The sequence below is a fragment of the Serinus canaria genome, chromosome 27, assembly GCF_022539315.1.
Source record: "Serinus canaria isolate serCan28SL12 chromosome 27, serCan2020, whole genome shotgun sequence".
NCBI classification, from domain to species: domain Eukaryota; kingdom Metazoa; phylum Chordata; class Aves; order Passeriformes; family Fringillidae; genus Serinus; species Serinus canaria.
In genome coordinates this window covers 1,416,169-1,441,191 of record NC_066340.1, presented here as the reverse complement: position 1 = coordinate 1,441,191, position 25,023 = coordinate 1,416,169, and the positions used below count along the sequence as shown (strand labels likewise).

General features: G+C 56.7%; 2 protein-coding genes and 2 non-coding genes across 6 annotated transcripts in view; 3 read left to right on the top strand and 1 right to left on the bottom strand.

The window, feature by feature from the left end:
* LASP1 (LIM and SH3 protein 1) overlaps nucleotides 1-20,238 on the bottom strand; it is a 28,985-nt gene extending 8,747 nt beyond the window's left edge. For 2 of the 3 annotated variants that reach the window (XR_007780245.1, XM_050985831.1), the window contains exons 1-3: nucleotides 20,036-20,238; nucleotides 14,300-14,394; nucleotides 6,022-6,106 (exon numbers count right to left, since the gene is read on the bottom strand). Coding sequence is in view for 2 of the 3 variants with exons in the window: in XM_050985831.1 (XP_050841788.1) it covers nucleotides 6,022-6,106; nucleotides 14,300-14,394; nucleotides 20,036-20,104 (249 nt within the window). In the remaining variant the exon portion in view is untranslated. Of the gene's footprint in view, nucleotides 1-6,021; nucleotides 6,107-14,299; nucleotides 14,395-20,035 lie in introns of those variants that run through there. The other variant, XM_050985832.1, reaches the window with a different exon arrangement.
* A 249-nt stretch (nucleotides 20,239-20,487) lies between these two features.
* On the top strand, nucleotides 20,488-20,559 carry TRNAC-GCA (transfer RNA cysteine (anticodon GCA)). The gene has a single exon. It is a non-coding gene; the product is annotated as a tRNA-Cys (tRNA).
* A 164-nt stretch (nucleotides 20,560-20,723) lies between these two features.
* TRNAC-GCA (transfer RNA cysteine (anticodon GCA)) lies at nucleotides 20,724-20,795 on the top strand. Its single transcript has one exon. It is a non-coding gene; the product is annotated as a tRNA-Cys (tRNA).
* Nucleotides 20,796-20,850: 55 nt separating this feature from the next.
* On the top strand, nucleotides 20,851-23,027 carry RPL23 (ribosomal protein L23). The gene is made up of 5 exons (XM_050985835.1): nucleotides 20,851-21,011; nucleotides 21,223-21,306; nucleotides 21,575-21,703; nucleotides 22,489-22,602; nucleotides 22,894-23,027. The coding sequence occupies exons 1-5, from the start codon at nucleotides 20,999-21,001 to the stop codon at nucleotides 22,974-22,976; spliced, it is 423 nt and encodes a 140-aa protein (XP_050841792.1). The 5' UTR covers nucleotides 20,851-20,998; the 3' UTR covers nucleotides 22,977-23,027.
* The last annotated feature ends 1,996 nt before the right edge of the window (nucleotides 23,028-25,023 follow it).

Here is a 25,023-nt window from a genome sequence, read left to right as displayed (position 1 = left end):
ACAGGGACAGGGCTGTGAGCAGGGGACAGGGCTGGGACAGGGCTGGGACAGGGCTGGGGCAGGGACAGAGCAGGGACAGAGCAGGGACAGGGCTGTGAGCAGGGGACAGGGCAGGGACAGGGGACAGAGCAGGGACAGGGCAGGACAGAGCAGGGAACAGGGCAGGAGAAGGGCTGTGAGCAGGGACAGGGCACGGACAGGGAAGGGACAGAGCAGGGGACAGGGCTGTGAGCAGGGCAGGGACAGAGCAGGGACAGGCCATAGCAGGACTGAGATCCAGGGCTTCCCAGGGGGGGCAGCTCCTGCCAGGGCTCCTGCTGTGCCAAGGGGCACCCCCTGAGCCTCCCAGGGCATCCCTGAACATCCCTGAGCATCCCTGAGCCTCCCAGGGCATCCCTGAGGATCCCTGAGCCTCCCAGGGCATCCCTGAGCATCCCTGAGCCTCCCAGTGCATCCCTGAACATCCCTGAGCATCCCTGAGCCTCCCAGGGCATCCCTGAGGATCCCTGAACATTCCTGTGCATCCCCAGTGAATCTCTGCACATCCCTGTCCATCCCTGTGCCTTCTAATGCATCCCTGAACATTCTGGAGTGTCCTCAAGCATCCCAGTGCATCCTGCATCCCTGCACATCCCTGCCCACCCCAGAGCCTGCCCAGGGATGGCAAGCAGGGGTTTCCAGGAGCCCCAGCCCTTCCCTTGAGCCCACAGGTCCCGTTCCTCTGGGGGCAGGAAGGGTCTCCCCTCTCTCTTTGGGCTCACTCGGGTTTGATCTCAGCTCCCTGTGGGGCACCCAGCCCACAGCAGCTGCTCAGGGACCTCCAGCCACCCCTGGCAGGGTGACACAGAGCTGGTGACACTGGGACAGGCTCAGGAGGGGCTGGGGGAGCCCTTGGAGCTGCTCTGGAGCCACCAGCCCCAGTTTGCCCAGTAGGTGACACTGGGACGGGCTCAGGAGGGGCTGGGGGAGCCCTTGGAGCCACCAGCTCCAGTTTGCCCAGCAGGTGACACTGGGACAGGCTCAGGGAGCCCTCTGGAGCTGCTCTGGAGCCACCAGCCCCAGTTTGCCCAGTTTGCCCAGCAGGGCTGTGGTTTGCCCCCCATCCTTGGTGCTTCCCATGAAGGACGCTTCCCTCTTGTCCCACACTCTGCCCAGGACAGGGGACAGGGCACCCACAGAGCTGCTGAGCTGGCAGAATTCCAGGCTGGAAAGACAAGGAACCACTGGGCAAGGAGCCAGTCCCAGGGGAGGGCAGATCCTCTGATCAATTCTCTATTTTCACCCTCCTAAATCCCACCCTGCCCCATCTCCCTTGGTTTTCCCTGCTGATGTTCAGGACAGAGGAATTCAGCCCTTAAAAACCACGTGGCAGCACCCCCATGATGATGATGATGATGAGAATAATTTAACAAATTAATTAACCCCACAATTAATTTTCCTGGGGGGGAGCTGCTCCCTCCATGCCGTGAGTCCGAGTGCATCCATGAGTTACCAAAGGGAGCAAAAAAAACCCTTCACACGTCAAACCCTCCCCTTTTTGTCACCAGCACCGAGGTGACACTGCTCCCAGAGGGGCTGGCACAGCAGGACAGGAGTGGCACTGCCACCCCCACATGGGCAGGAAGGGCTGTGCCCGAATTCCCCCCAGGAAAGGCTCAGAAAAGGAGCCCCAGGATGGGAACCTGCAATTTCCCTGCCACACGTGGGCTGGGCAAAGCAGTCTGTGGGCACCAGGGTGGCACTTTGGGGACACTTTTGGCCTGACAGGACATCATTATCCAGCAGCTTCCCGTGAGCGGAACAGGAGGCGCCTCCTCGGGGACACAAATAGAGGGGACAGAGGAGTGACATGGAGCTGCTGTGGCCTGGCCCTGCCACCCACCCTGTCCCTGGCACCCTACCCCTGCAGGTGCCCAGTGTCCCATTCCTGACACCCTGTCCCTGTCACCCATCCTTGCAGCTCCTTATCTTTGTCACCTCAACCTTGCAGGTGCCCAGGGTCCCATCGCTGTCACCCATCCCTGGGGGTGTCCAGGACCCTGTCCCTGTCACCCATCCCTGTCACCCATCCCTGGGGGTGTCCAGGACCCTGTCCCTGTCACCCATCCCTGTCACCCATCCCTGGGGGTGTCCAGGACCCTGTCCCTGTCACCATCCCTGTCACCCATCCCTGGGGTGTCCAGGACCCATCCCTGTCACCCATCCCTGTGGTGGTCCAGACGTCACCCTCCCTGTCACCTCATCCCTGGGGTGTCCAGGACCCTGTCCCTGTCACCCCACCCCTGTCACCCCATCCCTGGGGGTGTCCAGGACCCTGTCCACTGTCACCCATCCCTGTCACCCATCCTGGGGTTGTCCAGGCACCCTGTCCCTGTCACACCCCTGGGGTCCCTGGTCACTACCATCCCGTCACCCATCCCGGTCCTTGCAGCTCCTTGTCCTTGTCACCTCAACCTTGCAGGTGCCCAGGGTCCCATCGCTGTCACCCATCCCTGGGGGTGTCCAGGACCCTGTCCCTGTCACCCATCCCTGTCACCCATCCCTGGGGGTGTCCAGGACTCACCCATCCCTGTCACCCATCCCTGTGGGTGTCCAGGACCCTGTCCCTGTCACCCCATCCCTGTCACCCATCTCTGTGGGTGTCCAGGACCCTGTCCCTGTCACCCATCCTGGGGTCCGGACTCACCCATCCCTGTCACCACCTGTGGGTGTCCAGGACCCCATCCCTGTCACCCATCCCTGTGGGTGTCCAGGACTCACCCATCCCTGTCACCCATCCCTGTGGGTGTCCAGGACCCTGTTCCTGTCACCCATCCCTGTCACCCATCCCTGGGGGTGTCCAGGACCCTGTCCCTGTCACCCATCCCTGGGGGTGTCCAGGACCCTGTCCTGTTACCCTGTCCCTGTCACCCCATCCCTGTCACCCATCCCTGGGGGTGTCCAGGACCCTGTCCCTGTCACCCCATCCCTGTCACCCCATCCCTGTCACCCATCCCTGGGGGTGTCCAGGACCCTGTCCCTGTCACCCCACCCTTGCAGGTGCCCAGTGTCCCATCCCTGTCACCCCACCCCTGTCACCCCAGTGTCCCCAAGCCTGGTGGGCCCCAGGGGCTGGGGACAGGGGACAGGAGCTGAGCCATGGAACAAGAGCCCCCTGTCCCTTCAGGGCTGTGTCCCACCCAGCTCCCGAGGGGCTGCGAGTCCCCCCAGGCTCAGGAGAGCCCAGGCAGAGCTCAACCCCCTCCCCTGGCTCTGCTTCCATCAACAACAACCCAGGAAAAGCCTGGAGACTCCAGAGCAGCAGCAGCAGCTCCGTGGTTGCCATGGAAAAGCCACGGTGTCCCCTTGTCCCTGTCACCCCCCTGTCCCTGTCATCGCTGCCTGGACACAAATCCAGCCCCAGGCTGGGCTCAGCTCTGAGCCTGAGCCAGGGCTGGGAGAAAAGCTGAGCTTTGGGGACAAAAAGCTGAGCTTTGGGGACAAAAAGCTGAGCTTTGGGGACCCCACGGTGGCCCTGGTCCTGCAGGTGAGGCTCCCCCATCCTCCTCCCCCTCCTCCTGGAGAATTCCCAAGGATTCAGCTGCTCCCCAGCTCCTGGCACTCCCAGGCTGATGGGAAGAGAAGGAAGAAGGTCACAGCATCCTTCAGAGCACAGCAGGCAGGGCTCTGATCCCAATCCCAAAATAAGACTGGAAACAGCAGGGAAAAATCCCAGAAAACAGCTGGGGAAAAAACCCAGGAAACAGCAGGGGGAAAAATCCCAGGAAACAGCAGGGAAAAAAATCCTAGGAAACAGCAAGGGAAAAAACCTAGGAAACAGCAGGGGGAAAAAATCCTAGGAAACTGCAGGGGAAAAAAATCCTAGGAAACAGCAGGGAAAAAAAAATCCTAGGAAACAGCAGGGGAAAAAATCCCAGGAAACAGCAGGGAAAAAAATAATCCCAGAAAACAGCAGGGGAAAAAAATCCCAGGAAACAGCAGGGAAAAAAAATCCCAGGAAACAGCTGGGGAAAAAATCCTAGGAAACAGCAGGGGAAAAAAATCCTAGGAAAGAGCAGGGGAAAAAAATCCTAGGAAACAGCAGGGGAAAAAAAATCCTAGGAAAGAGCAGGGGAAAAAAAATCCCAGAAAACAGCAGGGAAAAAAAATCTCAGAAAAGGCAGGGAAAAATCCAGAAACAGGGGAAAAAATCCTAGGAAACAGCAGGGAAAAAAAATCCCAGAAAACAGCTGGGGAAAAAAATCCTAGGAAACAGCAGGGAAAAAAAATCCCAGAAAAGAGCAGGGAAAAAAAATCCCAGGAAACAGCTGGGGGAAAAAAAATCCTAGGAAACTGCAGGGGAAAAAATTCCAGAAAAGAGCAGGGAAATATCCCTTGCCAGGAGAGGCAGCAGGGCCTGCTGCCAGCACCCTGGGCTGTCCCAGTGCCCCTTTTCCAAGGAAAAGAGGGAATGGGGTGCAGGCACTGCCAGGGCAGCTGCAGGATTGCCTCGGGATGGGATTTTTTCCAGCACAGTGAGCAGGGCTGAGCTCCCAGCACGGCTCAGGGGATGCTCCAGCACAGCCAGAGCCCAGGAAAAGGTGGAATTGTCACAGCTGGAAAAGCCCTGGGAGCTCAGAGTCCAACCCAGCCCCAGCTGAGCGTTAATCCCCGTGCCCAGGCTGGATTTGGGACACTCCCAGGGATGGTGACCCTGACAGCCTTTCCATGGAATGGTTTTTCCCTGATTTCCACCCTAAACCTTCCCTGGAACAAGGTGAGGCTGTTTCCTCTCATCCTGCTAATTTGGGGAAAAGCCTGAGCCCCACCTGGCTCCTTCCAGGGAATTGTAGGGATTGGGAAGGACCCTCCTGCTCCTCCTTTTCCAGAGGCTGAGCTCCTTTCCCATCTCCCTCAGCCTCTCCTGGTGCTCCAGCCCCTTCCCCAGGCAGGCTCACCCCCCCTCCATCCCCATTCCAGCAGTTTTCCCACTAAACTGAAGCCCCCATCCCTTCTCCCAGAGTTCTGGAGCAGAAGGAAATCCGGGATCACCACAGGGACAATCCCAGCAGGGAATGGCTGAGCCAGGGCCAGCTGCAGGGGACAAAGCCTGGCCAGCAGCCTGTCCCACAGGCTCTGCCCTTCCCAGAAAAACCTGGAATTCTCCTCCAGGCCAGCCCTGCTCCCTCCCAGCTGTTTGTGTACAGGAAACATTCGGAGGGGGCACGTGGGAAATGGATTTGTAGGGTTTGACAGATGGTTTATAAAGTTTGTGGCTGTATGGAAGCTTGGAGATAAGAAATGTTGGCTTGGGAATGTTGTGGGATAGGGTGGATGCTGTTGAGAGAGAAATGAAATTGGAAATAAGTTTTAAAGGAGGGTTTTGTAAATGAGACTGGATACTCTGGAGAAGCAGAATTATGAAAGAGGCAGTAGGACTTAGGAGGGAGGGATCAGCCAGAGAATCATGGAATTGTCAACCACGGAATTCCAATTGACTTGGAAGTGTCAATTCCAAGGCTGGAAGGGCCCCTCTGGAGTGGGAAATCCCAAACCATGGAACCCTCAGAGACAGCAATGCAATGGGAAAGGTAAGGGTGGGATTTTCCCATGGGAATTTGGGAATTTGAGGGGCACTCAGAGAATCATGGAATTGTCAGGGCTGGAAGGGCCCCTCTGGAGAGGGAATGCAGAAAAATCCCAAACCATGGAACCCTCAGAGACAGAAACACAACAGGGAAAGGTCAGGGTGGGTTCTTCCCACGGGAATTTTGGGAATTTGAGGGGCACTCAGAGAATCATGGAATTATCAGGGCTGGAAGGGCCCCTCTGGAGAGGGAATGCAGAAAAATCCAAACCATGGAACCCTCAGAGACAGAAACACAACAGGGAAAGGTCAGGGTGGGTTTTTCCCATGGGAATTTGGGAATTTGAGGGGCATCCAGAGAAATCCAAACCACGGAACCCTCAGAGACAGAAACACAACAGGGAAAGGTCAGGGTGGGTTCTTCCCACGGGAGTTTGGGAATCTGAGGGGCTCACCTGGCTCTGGAGCTCACTCTGCTGCTTTAGGCGCAGGTTCTCGGGCGTGTCTGCCACCATGGTGAAGGATTGCTTGGGGTAGTGTCTGCAGAGGGAAAGAAAGGGATGGTGACTCCACCACCTCCTTGGGCAGAACATTCCAGAACTTTATCACCTTTCTGTATAAAACCTTTTCCTGATATCCAACCTAAATTTCCCTTGGTGCAGCCCAAGGCTGTGTGCTGTGGTTCTGACAGTTCCTGGAGAAGGAGCCCAGCCCCAGCTGAGCACAGGCACCTTTCAGGAGCTGCAGAGAGTGGTGAGGGCACCCCTGAGTCTCCTTTTCTCCAGGCTGAGCACCCCCAGCTCCCTCAGCTGTTCCTCACAGGGTTTGTGCTCCAGACCCCTCACCAGCCTCGCTGCCTCCTCTGGACACTCCCCAGCCCCTCCTAAATTGGGGGGTGGCCTCACCAGTGACAATTCCAGGGGAAGAATGACCCCCCCTGCTCCTGCTGGCCCCACCATCCCTGATCCATCCCCACCCTGCCAGCCGGGAATCTCCCATTGCCATGGCAACCACATCCCTGCCCTGGGCACTGATAACACGGGAGGAGATCAGGCTCCAGCTGGCCAGGAGGGCTGGGAAAGGCAGAAATCCATCCCTGTGGAGCTCAGGAGAATGGGAAAACCACAGAAGGAGGAGGAGGGAATTAAAAACAACCCGGAAAACAAGAAGCAGGATTGAATGCAGCACTGTGTCCTGCTCCAGCCCAGCCTGGGGGAGCAGCAGACAGCCAGGGATGAAGCTGGGATTAGGGTTCCTTTGGATTTTGAGGAAATCTCTCAAGGATTTGAGGCAGCTTTTGCTCAGCCCTGAGTTAGCAGGCAGGAGGGATCTGTCTGTGCAGGGTGTGGGATGAACAAAATTCAGGATTGGGAACTGCTTTTCCACCAGTTCCCTGGGGAGGAGGCGCTTCAGCCCTTCAGGAATTTGGGATTTGGGATGCTCCCTAGGACTGGGCACTGCTTTTTCCCCCAGTTCCCTGGGGTAGAGGTGTTTCAGCCCTTAGGGAATTCAAGGCTGGAGGAGGAGGTGTCCTCCCTGCTGGAGGGGGATCTGGGATAGGAGCAGGGATGGGAGCAGGGATGGGACCCAGATTTTGGTGGGTTGGTGCTGCTGTAATGCCCAGGGTGGGGGTGAGGAGCCCCAGCAGTGGCCAGACACGGATTATCCCAGGGATTGATGGAGAGGAGCTGGGAGATCTTAGGAATGGAGCCAACAGACTGCCAGGGGGGACTGGGTGGGGAACCCTGGGGTCTCTCCTCACTGCTGGCATCCCCCCATCCATCCATCTGCAGGGGTCAGCCTCAGGATACTTGGGGGTCCTTTAAACTCAGGCTATTCCAGGATTCCACACAGAACAGCACAGGGCATGGCAGAGACCCCAAACACAACCTCACAGGCAGCACCCCACAGCGGGAGGGACCCCTTCCCACCCCCAAAAACCCCACAAAACCCCCCAAAACCCCGGCTCCTGCTGCCGGGAGGCTGTGGCAGCCCAGAGCCGGCAGCTTTTGTGGCGCTGCTAAATCAGGTCAGAGGAGATTCCCCAGGCACAGCTCCCGTCTGGCGCCAGCATTAGGGGCGGGCTCGGCAATTCCCGGGGGATGGAAACTCATCCCTCTGAGCCCGGCAATTCCCGGGGGATGGAAATTCATCCCTCTGAGCCCGGCAATTCCCGGGGGATGGAAACTCATCCCTCCCACATTAGGAGGGAATGATAATTCCCAGGGAATGGAAGTTCATCCCTCCTGCTTCAGGAGCACGACCATTCCCAGCAGGATGGAAATTCATCCCTCTGGGAGGAGAGGGCTGAGCACAGCAATTCCTGGGGGCTGGAGTTCATCCCTCCCCTCCTCATCAGGAGATTCCCAGGGGGTGGAAGTTCATCCCTCTGAGCACAATTCCCAGGGGATGAAGTTCATCCCTCTGGGAGAAGGAGGCGGCTGAGCCTGGCAATTCCCGGGGATGGAAGTTCATCCCTCTGAGCACGGCCATTCCCAAGGGATAAAGTTCATCCCTCTCTGGGAGAAGGATCCTCCTGCTCCCGGCAGCCACCATGTGCTAAAGGGCTCTTTTGGGGGCCACCAGCAATTCCTGCACTTCCCCAGGCAGGCAGCAGGGAGGGAAATTCCACAGGGATGTCAGGAAGTGAATCCAGACCTTCCTTCCCAGAGCAGCACCGTGCCTGGTTTCCATGGGATCTGTACTCCCCAAATTTCCCACCTTCCCTGCCCCACAGCAGGAGAGGGGTTTGGAGCAATCCCACTTCCAGATGGAGGTGAATCCCCCAGCACTCACACCCCATTCCATCCCATCCCTGCCCTAAAAGCAGCATTCCCCCAAAAAACCTCCCATCCCAAGCAGCAGCACTTGAGCTGCTGCCTCTGGAGCTTTTCCCAAGCTAGAAATGAGGAAAAATCCGGGACCACCACCAAAAACTCCTGGGAGTGCAGCCTGGCATGGCCCAGCTGCTCTCCAGAGACAGCTGGGATGGGATTTGGGAGCTCCAGGAGCAGACCCTGCATCCCCAACCCCGAGTCTGATCCCAAAAAAACCCCATGGATGATGTGAGTGTTTGGAAAAACCTCGGGAGCTCCGAGTGTTGCTTATATTGAGGCTTTAAAGCAGATTTTGGCAGCTGGATCCATCAAGGAGCAGCCCTGGATGCAAACACTCCCTGTCCCTGAAGCTCCCAGGGGTGACAAGCCACCCCCCAGCTGGCTCAGGGATTTGGGAACATTTGGGGAAGATTCAGCAGAGGAGAGTTAAACAAAGGAAGGAATTGGCTGTGCTCTGCCAGGAGAGGCTCCGAGGTCACATCCTGCCTCTCAAGGGGCTGCTGCTTCTGGGGAGCAGCTTCAGAAATAAACTGAGCCTTTGTCAGCACCCAAATCAGCCCCAGCCTGCAGAGATCCCACCGGGAACGGGCACGGGGGAGGGCTGGGATCCTCCCAGGCTTTCCAGGGAAAAGCTGCCAGGATGGCTGGGCCAGCCCTCCCCGTGTGCAGCTGCTCCCAGAGAGCCCAGCACCGCTGTGGAGGACAGGATTTCCCCAGGATTTGTCCCAGTGTCCTGGTGCCAGGGCTGGAGAGGCCAATCCCATGGCCAGGCCAATCCCAGGGCTGGTTTGGGGCCAGCAATGGGCACAGGGATTTGCTCACCAGCTCTGGGTGCAGCAGGATCCATCCCATATCCCCAATCCCATCCCCAATTTCCAGCAGGGAAACAACTCCAATCCCAAATCCAGGAGCAGCAGCAGAACCTTCTGATCCAGCAGGGAATGAATCCCAATCCCAGATCTGGGAGCAGGAACAGCAGATCCCACTGATCCAGCACAGAAACAACCCCAATCCCAAATGCAGGAGCAGCAGCAGATCCCTGGCATCCCCAATCCCAAACCGAGGAGCAGGAACAGCAAATTCCTGTGATTCAGAAGGGAAACAACCCCAATCCCAAATGCAGGAGCAGCTGCAGATCCCTGGGATCCCCAATCCCAAACCGAGGAGCAGCTGCAGATCCCTGGCATCCCCAATCCCAAATCTGGGATCAGCTGCAGATCCCTGGGATGCCCAATCCCAAATCTGGGATCAGCTGCAGATCCCTGGGATGCCCAATCCCAAATCTGGGATCAGCTGCAGATCCTTGGGATGCCCAATCCCAAAATCCAGGAACAGCAAATCCCTCTGATCCAGCAGGGAAGGAATCCCAATCCCTGATCCCTCAGCCTCAGCACAGCAAGTTTAATATTTAAAAAACCCATAAAATATATTTCATATATAAAATAAATATACAAAATATTTTATATATATTTATAATACGTATTTAATATTAAATATTTATAAAATGTGCATTTGAGAGCAGCTGGAGCTGCAACTCCAGCCTTGCCTGTCTCTTGTATCCAACTTTTCCCCACTTTTCATCTGGAAAAGTCTCGGACTCCCCTGGATTTTCCCTTCTCCCACTTTCAGCTCCAAGTGCTCGGGCCAAGAGCCCAGCCCAGCCCTGAATGTCACTTCCAGTGAGCCACCAGTCCCTCCCAGTGCCCAGCTGGAGCCAGGGAGGGGACAGGGAGGGGGTGGGCACCGTCCCATCTGCCACCAAGCCATTCCCAAAGATTCCTGCTGGATTTATGGCTGGGGGGGGAATGGCAGGGCTGGAGGAAGCCCAGCCCTCTTCCTCCTGCTCTCCCAGAAGAAAGAAACTCAGGAATTTGGCAGGGAGCCACGGGCTGGAACAGAGAGGACCCTGTTTGGAAAGGCAGCCTCTTCCCTGCCAGGATAAACGTTGCTTTTCCACCCCCTTCTCCTGGATCAGAGGACCTTGTCCCTCCAAATGCAGGAAATCTGGGAAGGCTGGGCTCCTCCTGGGATGTTCCCAGCCAGGCACAGCTCTGCTGGAGTTTCTGCTGTCCCAGGATATTCCTGAGAGCAGCTGAGAAAGAACCAACCCTGGTCAAAATAACTGGTCGAAAATAAATTGGATTTATTTATGGAGGAACAGCAGTGCTGGAGGAGCTCCATTTTTGGGGGGAAAAGCAGGAAAATTTGGGAGTCACTGGGACAAATCCAAGCGTGGAATTTTCCCTTCCCCCCCCCCACCACCACATCCCAACCCACTGGAAAATCCTCCAGCAACTTCCAGCTGCTCCATTTGCTTTTAGACATGGAAAGTGGGAAGGAGAAAGGATTTTGGGGGCAGTTTCTGTGCTCAGGGCTGGGCTGGGAAGGGTTAAAGCAGCAGCAGCATCAAAGGGAGCCCCCAGAGAGGGGGGTGAGAACCCGAGGTTGCGCAGACTCCTTGGAATGTCAGGAATTTCCCTTTATTATCCCACTTCCCTGGCAGGGAGAGCACAGAACAGGACCCTAAGCCTGGGGATGGGCAAATCCCACAGCCAGGGGGGAAAAGTTTTGGGTCAGGAGATTTAGAACAGCTCAGGGGGCTGAGATCTGCCAGGCCAGACCCTCCCCAGCCCAAATTCATCACCCCCAAAGGCAGAGCCCACCTGCTCAGCACACACATCCCCCCAAAAAAAAAAGACTCCCAAATTTCCTGCTTTTCCCCCCAAAAATGGAGCTCCAGCAGTGCTGTTCCCCCATAAATAAATCCAATTTATTTTCGACCAGTTATTTGCATTGTCACCCTGGTGAGACCCCCCAAAAAATGCCATTCCCTGCCCAAATTGGAATTTAACAAATTTAACAAATTCAGCCCAGCCAAATTCTTGGATTTTGGACAAGCCACAGCCGCCCCCAGCACCCAACCCCCAGAAATAAAACACCTAAAAAAACCACGGAAATGGGAGGGTCTGGCCAAGCTCTGCTCTCACCACTTCTCCTTTCGGTGTAACTCAGAAGAGTAAATTCAAAGAGTAAAAGTAAAAACTTTAGGAGTAAAATCAGGAATATTGGGAAGAAATTCCCCCCCCGTGAGGCTCTTTCAGGTTGTTCCATCCCTGAAGTGTCCCAGGCCAGCTTGGATGGGTTGGGAGCACCCCGGGATGGTGAAAAGTGTCCCTGCCCTTGGGGCTGGATGGGATTTAAGGTCCCTTCCCACCCAAACCACCTGGAATTCCCTGACTCCTACAGGGATCTTGTCAGGATCAGCATTTTTAAAGCACCCTGTGAACAGACCACCCTAATCCCGCACTAAGAAATTAATTACATTAATTATATTCCCTAATTTCCCTTCTAAGAACTGCCAGTGCATAACGAACAGCTAAAAAAAAAATATCAGATTTTCAAGCTGCCTTTTGGATATTAAGAAGCATTTTGGGTCCACAGGGTCCTTGTGGATAAGGGAAAAAAAAAAAAAAAGGTTGGAAGGGAACATCCAGTGCTCAGGAACAGGTGGAAAGGGCCAGGATAAAAAGGGCCAGAGGGAAAAGGGGCTCAAGGAAAAAAAGAGGGCCAGGACCAAGAAAAAAGGACCCAGGAAAAAAAAAAAAAGGACCCAAGAAAAAAGAAAAAAAAAGTCCCAGAGAAAAAAAAAAAAAGGGGAAAAAAAAAAAAGGGCCCTGAGCTCTTGCTCCACCCTGCCCTGCCTCCATCCCCCACCCCCAAGGATTTCACCTCCCAGGTTTATTTACCTTGGGATTCTTCCCCTGCCAGGAAATTCAGGTGGCTGCAACCAGCCCTGCCTGGCGAGCCCTGAACCGAGGGAATGCTGAGCTCCTGTCCTGCTCCGAGGGAATGCTGAGCTCCTGTCCTGCTCCGAGGGAATTTGTGGGTCTGTTCCCTGCACCGAGGGAATGCTGAGCTCCTGTCCTGCACCCAGGGAATGGCTGTGCTCCTGTCCTGCACCCAGGGAATGGCGAGCTCCTGTCCTGCACCCAGGGAATGCCGAGCTCCTGTCCTGCACCCAGGGAATGGCTGTGCTCCTGTCCTGCACCCAGGGAATTTGTGGGTCTGTTTCCTGCACCAAATGAATTTCCGGGTCTGTTCCCTGCTCCTGAAGAGCTCAAGGTGCCCCACAGAGCCTGTTCCAGGGTGAGGGCTGGAGTCTGAGAGAGGAATATCCAGGAGATCCCACAGGAGACCCCACAGAAAATCCCCACAGGAGATCCCACAGCAGGATCCCCCACAGCACAGAGGCGACCCAGCGGACCCCACAGGAGATCCCACAGGAGGATCCCCCACAAAATCCCACAGCAGACTCCACAGGAGATCCCAAAGGAGGATCCTATAGGAGGTCCCCACATGAGCTCCCACACAGGAGGGTCCCCCACAGGAAGGTCCCACACAGGAAGGTCCCCCACAGGAAGGGACCCCCATGGGAGGTCCCCCACAGGAAGGTCCCACACAGGAAGGGACCCCCATGGGAGGATCCCCACAGGAAAGACCCCACAGCACAGGAGACCCCAGTGGACTCCACAGGAGGATCCCCCCCACACACAGGAGGATCCCCCCCCCACACAGGAGGATCCCCCCCCCTACACACAGGAGGATCCCCCCCCCACACACAGGAGGACCCCCCCCACACACACAGGAGGATCCCCCCCCACACACACAGGAGGATCCCCCCCCACACACAGGAGGACCCCCCCCCACACACACAGGAGGACCCCCCCCCACACACAGGAGGACCCACCCCCCCCCCACACACAGGAGGATCCCCCCCCTTACACACAGGAGGATCCCCCCCCATACACACAGGAGGATCCCCCCCCACACCCCCCCACACACAGGAGGGATCCCCCCCCACACACAGGAGGATCCCCCCACACGACACCACAGGAGGATCCCCCCCCACACACAGGAGGATCCCCCCAGTGGACTCCACAGGAGATCCTACAGCAGAATCCCCCACAGGAGATCCCATGGGAGGATCCCCCACACAGGACAAAATCCCTCACAGAAAAGGAGACCTTCAGCAGACCTCACAGGAGATCCCAAGGCAGGATCCCCCACAGGAGGGTCCCGCACAGGAGGGTCCCATGGGAGGATCCCCACACAGGACAAAATCCCTCCCAGAGGAGGAGACCTTCAGCAGGAGATCCCACGGCAGGATCCCCCACAGTTGGAGATCCCCCACAGGAGGGTCCCCACAGGAAGATGCCTCCAGTGGACTCCACAGGAGGATCCCCACAACAGGGCCCCACACAGGAGAAACCCCACAGCAGGATCCCCAGAAAATCCCACAGCAGGCCCCACTGCAGGCCTCCCCAGAAAATCTCCAGGATCCCCCACTGCAGGGACACCCAGAAAATCCCCAGCAGGCCCCACTGGAGGGATCCCCAGCAGGCCCCACTGCAGGCCCCACTGCAGGCCCCACTGCAGGATCCCCAGCAGGCCCCACTGCAGGCCCCACTGCAGGCCCCACTGCAGGCCCCACTGCAGGGATCCCCAGCAGGCCCCACTGCAGGGATCCCCAGCAGGCCCCACTGCAGGCCCCACTGCAGGCCCCACTGCAGGCCCCACTGCAGGCCCCACTGCAGGCCCCACTGCAGGCCCCACTGCAAGGATCCCCAGAAAATCCCACAGCAGGCCCCACAGCAGGGATCCCCAGAAAATCCCCAGGATCCCCCACTGTAGAGATCCACAGCAGGCCCCACAGCAGGCATCCCCAGAAAATCCCACAGCAGGCATCCCCAGAAAACCCCACAGCAGGCCCCACTGCAGGCATCCCCAGAAAATCCCTAAGATCCCCCACAGCAGGGATCCACAGCAGCCCTCACAGCAGGGATTCCCAGAAACCCCCCCAGAAACCCCCCCAGAACCTCCCCCGGCGGGCACTCACGCGTTGCAGTACGGCTTCTTCTCGTAGCCCTTGTAGTTCTTCATGTTCAGGGTCATCTTGCAGGTCTCGCAGTGGAAGCATGATTTGTGCCAGAACTGCAACACAAAAAAAAACTCCCAACCATCAGCACCAGGGAGTCCAAAACCCTGCTGGAACCACACAGTTCCCACCCAGCATGGGAGCAGGAAAACGAAATTTTCCTTCTAAGAACTGCCAGTGCATAAGGAGCAGGCACAAAAATGGGATTTTCAAGGTCTTTTTTAGATATTAAGAAACATTTTGGGTCCACAGAGCTCAGGAGCAGGCAGGAAAGGGGAACACAAATCAATGTGACCCCAAGAAAACCAAATTTTCCTTCTAAGAACTGTCAGTGCATAAGGAGCAGCTACAAAAAAATGGGATTTCCAAGAAAGGGAAACACAAATCAGGATACTTCTGGATAAATGAATAAAAAAAAAAAAGGGTGGTTAAATGAGCACAGGGACTATCCTGGTTAATTTAGGATCAAATCCCTTCTCTCCTGATTTTCCCAAGTGCCAAGGGAGGTTTTTTTTCCTTCCATAAACCCAGGAATTCATGGATAGGAAAAGCTCCTTCTGCAAGTGACACCTCAGCAGAGGGAACAGCTGTGTTTGAAGGTTCAAAGCTGCTGCTTTGGTTCTTTTTTTTTTTTTTATTTTATTGCTGTTCTTTGCTCAGTGCCAGCCAGAAGAGCAGGTCAGGTGAGGCTGCACGAGCCAAGCAGGAAAAGGTTCTCATGGGAAGCAGACACAGATCCAAGGTGGAAGACACAACCCCAAAAAGCCAGAGCCTGACCCCACAGCCTGGGCTGTGACAAACCCTCAAGGAGAGTTTGAAGGTTCTTTTTTAGGGCTGCTCCTAAAGAAATGATTCCCACCTGGCTGTGAGCTGGGCCCAGGCTGGGAGGAGCCTGAGAACAGCTCAGAGCTGGAGTTAAAGGTTGGACTCGATGATCTGGGAGTAAAATTGTTCTGATTTTGTGTTCCTGAGGTCGCACAGACCGAGTTCAAAGTCCTGCCAGAGTCCAGACTCTGCTTTTCCACGGGGATTTGTGGGGTCTGGTGGGAATTCCCAGAGCCCAGAGAGAAATGGGAATTTCCTCCTGGAGCAGGGAAAGAGGGAAAGCACAGCCTGGAGTAAAACCTTCACCCCTGCCAGCCAGTCCTGCCCTAGGGCAACGCCCCAAAAAATCAGGGAAAACTCCACCAAAAGCCCAATTAGCAGCTCCAAGCACTAATTAGAGGACAGGCAAGTGCCCTTTAACACTCAGCCATCCCACCCAGAGCACCCAGCTGCTGCTTCCTCCTGGGATTTCCACTTTAAACCCTTCAAGGAGCTGATTCCCTCTCCAAGGCCAGCCTGGATCTGTGTCCCCGCAGGGACCAAGCCCTGCTGTCACCTCCCCAGGTGCCACACCCCGTGCACAAACACTGCCAGGCTCTGGGGACGTGACTCAGCCCTGGAGGGGACAATTCTCCTCCTTTTAATTGCTCTCAGACACGGATTTGTCCCTCCCCTCTGCAGCTGCAGGGGCTTTGCTCCTCTGGGTGGTTTTGCCCCTTTCCCAGCTTTTTTTGGGCTCCTGCAGGATGGATCAGCAGCTGGATCCCGAGTTTTTGGGGCTGTCCTGGGGGGTGAAGGGTCCTTTCCAAGCCATTCCCAGCAGGAGCTGCCAGGGATGGGAGAACTGCAGGGGGGAACTGAAACTGAGAGGCAGCACAACCCCAGAGCCTTCTCCTCAAGGAATGTCCCAGCTCCCAGGAGGATCTGGCACAGCCAGCAGATCCCTGGGATCCAGCAGAGGAAAAACCCCAATCCCAAATCCAGGAACAGCAGCAGATCCATGGGATCCAGCAGATGAAGAACCCCAATCCCAGCTCCAGGAACAGCAACAGATCCCTCTGATCCAGCAGGGAACAACCCCAATCCCAGGAACAGCAGCAGATCCCTCTGATCCCAATGCCAAATCCAGGAACAGCAGCAGATCCCTCTGATCCAGCAGGGAAGGAATCCCAATCCCAAATCCAGGAGCAGTAGCAGATCCCTGGGATCCAGCAGGGAAACAAGCCCAATCCCAGATCCAGGAACAGCAGCAGATCCCTGGGATCCAGCAGATCCCTCTGATCCCAATCCCACCCCACAGCAGGACGATGCTCCCAGGCAGGCTCTGCTCCCATCCCAGAGCATTCCCAGCACATTCCAGCCCAAGTTCCCACCAGGAATTGCTCAGCAGGGCCATTCCCAGCCCGAGGCTCTTCCCAAGGGATCTGGGAGGAGATCTGGGATCCCCTGGGAAGTGCCCATGGAGCATTTTCCTGTCCTCAGCCTGGCTGCCACTCTCTGTCTCACAAAGGGAGTGGAATTAATGCTGGATCCACAAAATCTGAGGCAGCACTAAAAGGAGGCTGGAGCTGGGCTGGACACAGGGGAGCAGGAGTTATTTCAGCTTCCAGGAACGTTCTGCTCGCTGTGGAAAGAGGACAGGATCCAAATGGGGTTTAGGGGAGGATGAACTCCCTGTGCTTCCCAAATCCTGAGCCTGGAGGTGATCCCAGGTGATCCCACATCCCAGCAGGCTGGACAGGATTTTATTTCTAAGTGTGAACACACATTTTGGAAACACTTCTGACCAACATAACCTCAGTGGAAAAATCACAGATTTAAAGGAAAACAGCTCTGAAACATTCCAGGTTATCCAGGTGAGTGGGTCAGAGACAATCCATGGGGGGGAAATGAAGGATTCCTTGGGTTTATAATCATGGAATGGTTTGGGATGGAAGGGACCTTCAAACTCATCCAGTGCCACCTCTGCCATGGGCAGGGACACCTCCCAATGTCCAGGGTGCTCCAAGCTCTTGGTCTTGGACAATTCCAGGGATCCAGGGGCAACCACAGCTTCTCTTTTCCCACCAGGCAAACCCCACACCCTGGAGCCCCCAGGATTTGAGGAGAGCCCCCAGAGGAACCCCCTGGGCTGGAGGAGACAAGCCCTGGGTGAGGCTCAGCTCGGGGTGAGCCCAGCCCAGCCCTCAGGTGTCACTTCCCCTGCAGAAACCAGAGCCAGCAGTGGCACTGTCCCCGTGGGGGCAGGGACAGTGATGTCCCCAAAGCCACTCGGGGCACGTCAGGGCTGTGGGATGGTGGCCAAGCTCTGGGTTTTCCATCAATCCCAAAGGGAAGCGGGGTTTCCCTGGTTCTGGAAGAAAAGGCACATCCCAGACACCCCAAGGCTGGGGCTGTGCCCTCCTCCTGCCAGCACTGCCTGGCTGCCCTTCGGACTCTGCCCAGGAAAACAGGGACAGGAGAGGGGACAGGGACTCCAGGGGCTGGGAAAAGCAGGGACAGAGAGAGGAACTCCAAGCAGGGACAGAGGCACTCCAAAGGCTGGGAAGTGCCCCAACATAGGAACTCCAAGGGCCAGGAAAAGCGGGGGACAGAGGAAAAGCGGGGGACAGAGGAATTCCAAGGGCTGGGAAAAGCAGGGACAGAGAGAGGAACTCCAAGGGCCGGGAAAAGGAAGGATAGAGGAATTCCAAGCAGGGACAGAGGAAAAGGAAGGATAGAGGAATTCCAAACAGGGACAGAGGAAAAGGAGGGATAGAGAATTCCAAGGGCCAGGAAAAGCAGGGAGAGAAGAATTCCAAGGGCCAGGAAAAGGAAGGACAGAGGAACTCCAAGGGCCAGGAAAAGCAGGGAGAGAGGAATTCCAAGCAGGGACAGAGGAAAAGGAGGGACAGAGGAGTTCCAAGGGCCAGGAAAAGCAGGGAGAGAGGAATTCCAAGCAGGGACAGAGGCACTCCAAGGCCTGCCCAGGGTTTTATGGGAACTGGGGCAGCGTTCCGGGAAAAGGGCAGCCGGAGGCGCTCCGGGGCGGGGTGAGCGCACCACGAGCCCGCCGAGCCTCGGCTCTTCGGAAGAGGAAGTGGGTGAGGAGCCCGAGGAGGACAAGATGGTGACTGCGGGCTCCTGCCTGCTCCCCAGAGCTGGAACAGAGCCTCCCCTGGAGCTCAGCGAGCCCAGGCTCATCCCCTTCCCTCCTGGTCAGCCTCAATCCCGACACTGCCCTTCCCTTCCAGTTATCCCCAATCCCAGCACTCCTTTCCCCTTCCTGTCAGCCCCAACACTCCCCTTCCCTTCTAAATATCCCCAACCCCAGCACTCCTTTTCCCTTCCAGTTACGCCCAATCCCCCCTTCCCTTGAAATATTCACAAAGCCAAAACCCCTCTTCCCTTCCTTTTATCCACATCCCCCAAACCCCCTTCCTTCCAAATATCCACAACCCCCAAACCCCTTTCCCTTCCAAATATCCACAACCCCCAAACCCCTTTCCCTTCCAAATATCCACAACCCCAGCATTCCTTTTCCTTCCAGTTATCCCCCAAACCCTTCCCTTCTAAATATCCACAACCTCCAGCCTCCTTTCCCTAGCAAATATCCACAAATTCCAACCCCCTTTTCCTTCCAAATATCTACAACCCCCAACCCAAACCCCATTTTCCTTTCCAAATATCTACAACCCCCAAACCCTTTTCCCTTCTAAATACCCACAAATCCCAAACCCCATTTCCAGTTATCTCCGCAACTCCTTTTCCCTTCCAGTTGTCCCCAATCCCAACACCCAGCACCTCCTGGAGGCTCCCAGGGCCCAGAGGCACTGGCAGCCCCAAATCCCAGGATTTAGGGGTGATAGTTCAGCTCCCAGCCATTCTCGGCCTCAGGAAGAAGCATCATCCCTTAAAAATGCGAGCAACAGGGTCTGCCGGAGCTCAGGAATGCCGCCCGAGAGCGGAGCGTTCTCTTCCCAGTTACTTTTTTTAGTCCCTAAACTGGTTGTCCCAGAAGCCTGGGAGAGGAGGGGGAGGAGAGGAAAGGAAATCCCATGGGAAGAACAGCGGGAATGGAGTCCCACCATCACCTTCCCCACCTCCAGCTTCCACCAGAGCTTTGGTTTTGAAGGGAAAATACTCCAAAAAAATTTCCAGGTTAAGGGAGGCAGCCCCAGAGTGGAGGGATGGGATTTTGTAACAGGAAAGTAGCAAATGGGATGGAAGATTTGGAAAAAAGAAAAAAAAGAGGGGGAAAAAAAAAAGGGGGAAAAAGCTCGATAATGGAAACCAGATGAGGTTCCCGGCTTCAGGGAAGCGTTAACTGTTGCTTTCCTTGGGCCTCCACACGGATGTGCTGCCTTTGAATGGGAGATATTCCAATACATAGAAATATTTGCTACGGAAGGAAGAGCTGGGGATGCTGGCGGAGCCCCCAGGGCCAAGAGCTCCGTCCCTGTCCCCTCCCTGGGCACCGTGCGGGACCCTCGGGACACCGGGGGCTCCAGGGACCCCCAGGACACCCAGGGGGGTGGGGGAGCGTGGAAATACCGCCGGGAAAGGGGGGTGGGAGGGACACAGATCCCCTGGGGTCCCACTACGATGGGATCCAGCGTGGAAATAGCCCAGGGAAAATCGGGGTTTGGAGTGGGGAAGCGTGGAAACATTCCCGGGAATAGGGCGGGGGGGGAGAGCCGTGTCCGTAAGGAAGTGGCACCCACGGGGGAGGTGGGCTGGAATCCTACCGGAGACCCCCCAAAACAACGAAATCCCGTGAAAAACCCCCCGGGAATGGGGGTGAGGGGAAAAACCATCCCATCCGGAGGCGATCCTATGGAGAAAACCCCAAATCCTCGTCGCGGTCCCCACGTGCCACCCTGCGGAGCTCACCTTATCCAAGCAGTTCACCTTCTCCGTGGGATACACGATCTTCCCGCAGCGCGCACAGTTGGGATTCATGGCGGAAAACTCGCGTGGAGGGAGGGGGAAAAAAAAAAAAATCACTCCCACCCTCCTCCGCCGCCTTCTTCTTCCACTGAGCCGCCGCCCGCGATGTCGCGACTTTAAATAGTCGGGAAGGGGAGGAGGCGGTGGGAAAAAGGAAAGGGGAGGGACGGCGGGGGCGGGGCGCGCACCTACGCGTGCGCGCACACGTAACGCGCGTGCGAGCGGGGTGCACACCCTTAGGAAGGGAGCGCCGCGCTGAAACACCCCTAAAAAGGGCGGAAAACGGCGTAAAAACCACAAGAAATTTATATTGAAGGAGTGGCGAGATTCGAACCGGGGACCTTTAGGTCTGTGGCTAGGGTAAAGTTGAGTCCTGTCGGAACTGTGTGGCGGGCGGGGGTATAGCTCAGTGGTAGAGCATTTGACTGCAGATCAAGAGGTCCCCGGTTCAAATCCGGGTGCCCCCTCAACTATTTTTACCAATATTTTTCGCTTATTTAGTCGGCATTTCTGGGGAATGGGGGGGGGTTTGAAGTGGGCCAGTAGCGTATTTACACGCAGTCTCCGTTTCTGGAGCAGAAAGACGCGGAGCAAGCTGTAAAATCTCCCCCAGGGACGATGTATTTTCAGTGGGGGTATAGCTCAGTGGTAGAGCATTTGACTGCAGATCAAGAGGTCCCCGGTTCAAATCCGGGTGCCCCCTTGTTTTGTTTCTATATTTTTTTTTTTTCCCCTTTATCCAAAGTTTTCTCGCCCCAATTATCCCCGGTCGCTCTTTCCGTCCCCGCCGCCCGCTCCCGGTGCCGGTGAGGGTGTTGCGTCCCGGGAGCCGCCAGGGGGCGCCGCGCGGGGAGCGAGGCGGGGTGGGCGCGTCACGTGACATCCGCCGCCTCTTCCGCCGCCAAGATGTCGAAGCGAGGTGAGGCGGGCGCTGCTCTCCGCCGCCATCCGGCTCCATCCGCCGCCATCCGGTGTCCCCGTGGCCACCCCGGCGCAGCGGGGACCCGGGGAGAGGCGCCTGAGCCCGGGCGGGAGCAGATATTACGCGTGATGGCGCCGTTGCCCTCCCCGTGAGGCCGCGGCCGCTCCGTGAGGCGGTACCGGGCTCTTACACTCTTCTCGACCCGCAGGACGCGGAGGTTCGTCCGGGGCCAAGTTCCGCATCTCCCTGGGTCTCCCGGTGGGGGCCGTGATCAACTGTGCCGATAATACCGGTGAGTGCGGGCTGGGACCGCGGGGGCGGCGGGAGGGACGGCCCGGGAACCGGGGCAGCCCCTCGGGAACCGGGAGAGCCCCTCGGGAAGGGCCCCCTCAGTAACCCGGGGGTGAGGTGCTCAGTGAGTTCCCAAACCTCCGTTTTCCTTCTGGAATCTCGCTGGGCCCGCGGTAGTGGCAGCGCTGCGGGGTGTCCCTGCAGTGGGCCGTGTCCCCGGGAATCCCGGGATAATTGTCCCGGGATAACGGCGGCGCCGCTCTCCGCAGGGGCCAAGAACCTCTACATCATCTCCGTGAAGGGCATCAAGGGCCGCCTGAACCGGCTGCCGGCGGCCGGCGTGGGTGACATGGTGATGGCCACGGTGAAGAAGGGCAAGCCGGAGCTGAGGAAGAAGGGTGAGTGCCACCATCGCTGTCCCGGATTGTCGCCGGAGTCCCCGAGTCACCTCCCCCTTCTCTAAAGCACTCGTTGGGTCCGTGCCGTGGCTCAGGGAGTTGTCGTGGAAGGGCAGAGCAAAGGCGCCGCTTTTGGGTGAAGTGGCAGCTGCTGGTGCTGTTGATTTCAATCCGCGGTGGGACAGAGGGTTTGGGAATCCTGGAGTGGGCTGGGTGGGAAGGGACCTTCAATCCCACCCGTGGGCAGGGACACCTTCCACTGTCCCAGGTGGCTCCAAGGCCTGGCTTTGGACACTTGCAGGGATCCAGGGACAGCCACAGCTGCTCTGGGTAACCTGTGCCAGGGATGAATTCCTTCCCTAAATCCCCTCCTGAGCCCAGCTGTCCATAAGTAAAAGGGAAACGATGTTACATGGATCTGTAAAATTAAAAATTATGGAACGATTTGGGTGGGAGGGAGCCTTAAATCTCATCCAGGTTCACCCCCTGCCATGGGTTTGCTCCTGCTCCAGAGGAGGTTTTGCCGAATATTGTTTGTGAATTAATAATTTACTTCCAAATAAAGGTGTAAAATGGGAAAACCCTGAATTTTCCAAGTGTAGATGTAGCTGCAGGTCTTTAATGATGAATTTTAAGGGGATTGTTGGCTATAAATTGTAACTTTTGAGTAAAACACCACAAATACAAGGTGCAAAGCAGCACCCACCCCGAATCTGGGTTTGATTCCCGTGGGATCAGTGTGGAATGTGTGTTTTTCCTGAGGGCTGTGACACTTTTTCTCCCAGTGCACCCAGCAGTGGTGATCAGGCAGCGGAAATCCTACAGGAGAAAAGATGGGGTGTTCCTGTACTTCGAGGACAACGCAGGAGTGATTGTAAATAACAAAGGGGAAATGAAAGGTGAGCCTGGGGATGGTGTCAGAGGGGAAAAGGACTCAGGATTCCCCTCAGAGAGTGGGATTTGGGCTGGGAAATGCTGCCCTGAACCACCTGTGAGCTCTAAATCACAGAATTCCAGAACGGTTTGGTTGGAAGGGAGCTCAAAGCTCATCCCAGGGACATCTCCCACTGTCCCAGGGTGTAGCCTTGGACACTTCCAGGGGCAGCCAGGGCTTCTCTGGGAGTTGCATCCCATTCTCTCAGGGACCAGGTGAGCCTCAGTGACCCTGGGGTGTTGTCCCTGTTTTCCAGGCTCGGCCATCACCGGCCCCGTGGCCAAGGAATGTGCAGATCTGTGGCCCAGGATCGCCTCCAACGCCGGGAGCATCGCCTGATCCCGACCCTGCCCCTGCCCAGGGACACAAAATAAAACTCCTTGTACCAACTCCGTGGTGTTTTCATTCCAAACAGGAGCAGGGTTGTGCTGGGAGGTGATTTTATGGAGCTCCAGCTGGAAAATGGGATTGGGGGATTTTAGTTCTGGTTTTCAGGCAGGTTCCTGAAGAATCCCTGGAGTGGCTCAAATTTTAGTGATGCCTTGTCTGAGGGGAGCTGGGAAGGGTCTGTGCCAGCTCTGCCTTTGCGCTGGAGCTCCTAGGATTGGAGAAATCCTGGAATTTTCTGCCAGATTGAGCAGTTCAGAGTGAAACAGTGCCCGAGGCTGAGCCCCAGGACAGGGGGAGCTGAGGGATGTCCCTTGCCTGGGGACAGGGGGAGGCCACTGCTGTCACCTGGGGAGTGGCTGGAGCTGAAGCCTCAGTGCCAGCTGCACCTGGAGAGCCCGGGCTGAGCTCGGGGTGGGCTGGGAACCTTCTGGAACAGAGTGGGAAGGGGTGTCCAGGGAAAAACTTGGGCTGTTTGTGGTGTTCTGGAGCAAAAGCAGGAATGGTTTGGGTGGGAGCTGGGATTCCCTGGACCCACAGGGTGGGGGGAGCCTCATCCCTGGACCCACAGGTGACAGTGGGGTGGCTTTGGGGCTGCGGTGCCTGGAATGCCTGCCCTGCCCCCAAATCATGGGGCTGGAAAAGGGGAAAATTCCCACCTCCAGCTGGCACCGAGCTGCTGCCTGCTGCACCTCTGGAGATTCCTGGTGATTCTGTGCCGTTCCTGATGCCCTCTGTGGTGCCCATTTCCCATGATTCTGTGCCACTCCCTATGCCTTTTGTGCCATTCCTGATAATTTTGTACCATTCCCAATGTTCCTGTGCCATCCCCGATGCCTTCTGTGCCATTCCCGACATTTCTGTGCCATTCCTGATATTCCTGTGCCATTCCCGATGATTTTGTGCCATTCCCAACGTTTCCGTGCCATTCCTCATGCCTTCTGTGCCATTCCTGATAATTTTGTACCATTCCCGATGTTCCTGTGCCATTCCCGATGCCTTCTGTGCCATTCCCGGTGTTCCTGTGCCATCCCCGATGCCTTCTGTGCCATCCCTGATATTCCTGTGCCATTCCTGATGTTCCTGTGCCATTCCCGATGCCTTTTGTGCCACTCACGACGTTCCTGTGCCATTCCCGTGCCATTCCCGGCGTTCCCGTGCCACTCCCGACGTTCCCGTGCCATTCCCGGTGTTCCCGTGCCATTCCCGGCGTTCCCGTGCCATTCCCGGTGTTCCCGTGCCATTCCCGATGCCTCCCGTGCCATTCCCGGCGTTCCCGTGCCATTCCCGACGTTCCCGTGCCATTCCCGGTGTTCCGGTGCCATTCCCGGCGTTCCCGTGCCATTCCCGGCGTTCCCGTGCCATTCCCGATGCGTCCCGTGCCATTCCCGGCGTTCCGGTGCCATTCCCGGCGTTCCCGTGCCCGCTCACAGCGGGAAGGCAGCGACACCTCCCGGATCCAGCAGCACCATCCCAGGGAAGGCTGCGCTCACCCCCGGCCCTGCTTTGGGCGGGGTTTTTAAACCTCTCTGACCATTCCTGGATATTCCTGGATATTCCTGGCTATCCCAGACCCGGGTGCAGGCAGCAGGAGCAAACCTGGCCAAGGATTTGCACACGCCGGGGGTCACTGCCTCTGTTTTCCCCAGGATTTTGGAGCAGGAGGGCGCCCATGGATCATTCCCTGGAAGAGCCCAGCGCTGCTCTGGGGGTGATCCCAACATCCCAGAGCTGCAGCTGCGGGGGATTTCTGTCTCCCCAAGCAGTGATCATCATTCCAGAGGTGCAGGTTTTAGTTTTTATAATTTTTAGATCCTGTGCTGCTTTAGTGTGTGGGCTTCATATTATGGGATGGAGAGCTCTCTGCACAGAGCAGGGAGACAAAACAATTCCTGCTCCAGCTGGGACCAAGGATAAAGGATCCAAATCTCAGCCCAGGAGCACAAACACCGTGGGCTGGAGAGAGAAAAACAAGAATGGGACTTGATAACCTAAATCT

Coding starts and splice junctions, on each gene's coding strand:
- RPL23 (XM_050985835.1), top strand. Junction 21,704..22,488: donor GCCGGAGCTGAGGAAGAAGG/GTGAGTGCCACC, acceptor TTTTTCTCCCAG/TGCACCCAGCAGTGGTGATC. Junction 22,603..22,893: donor TAACAAAGGGGAAATGAAAG/GTGAGCCTGGGG, acceptor CCTGTTTTCCAG/GCTCGGCCATCACCGGCCCC.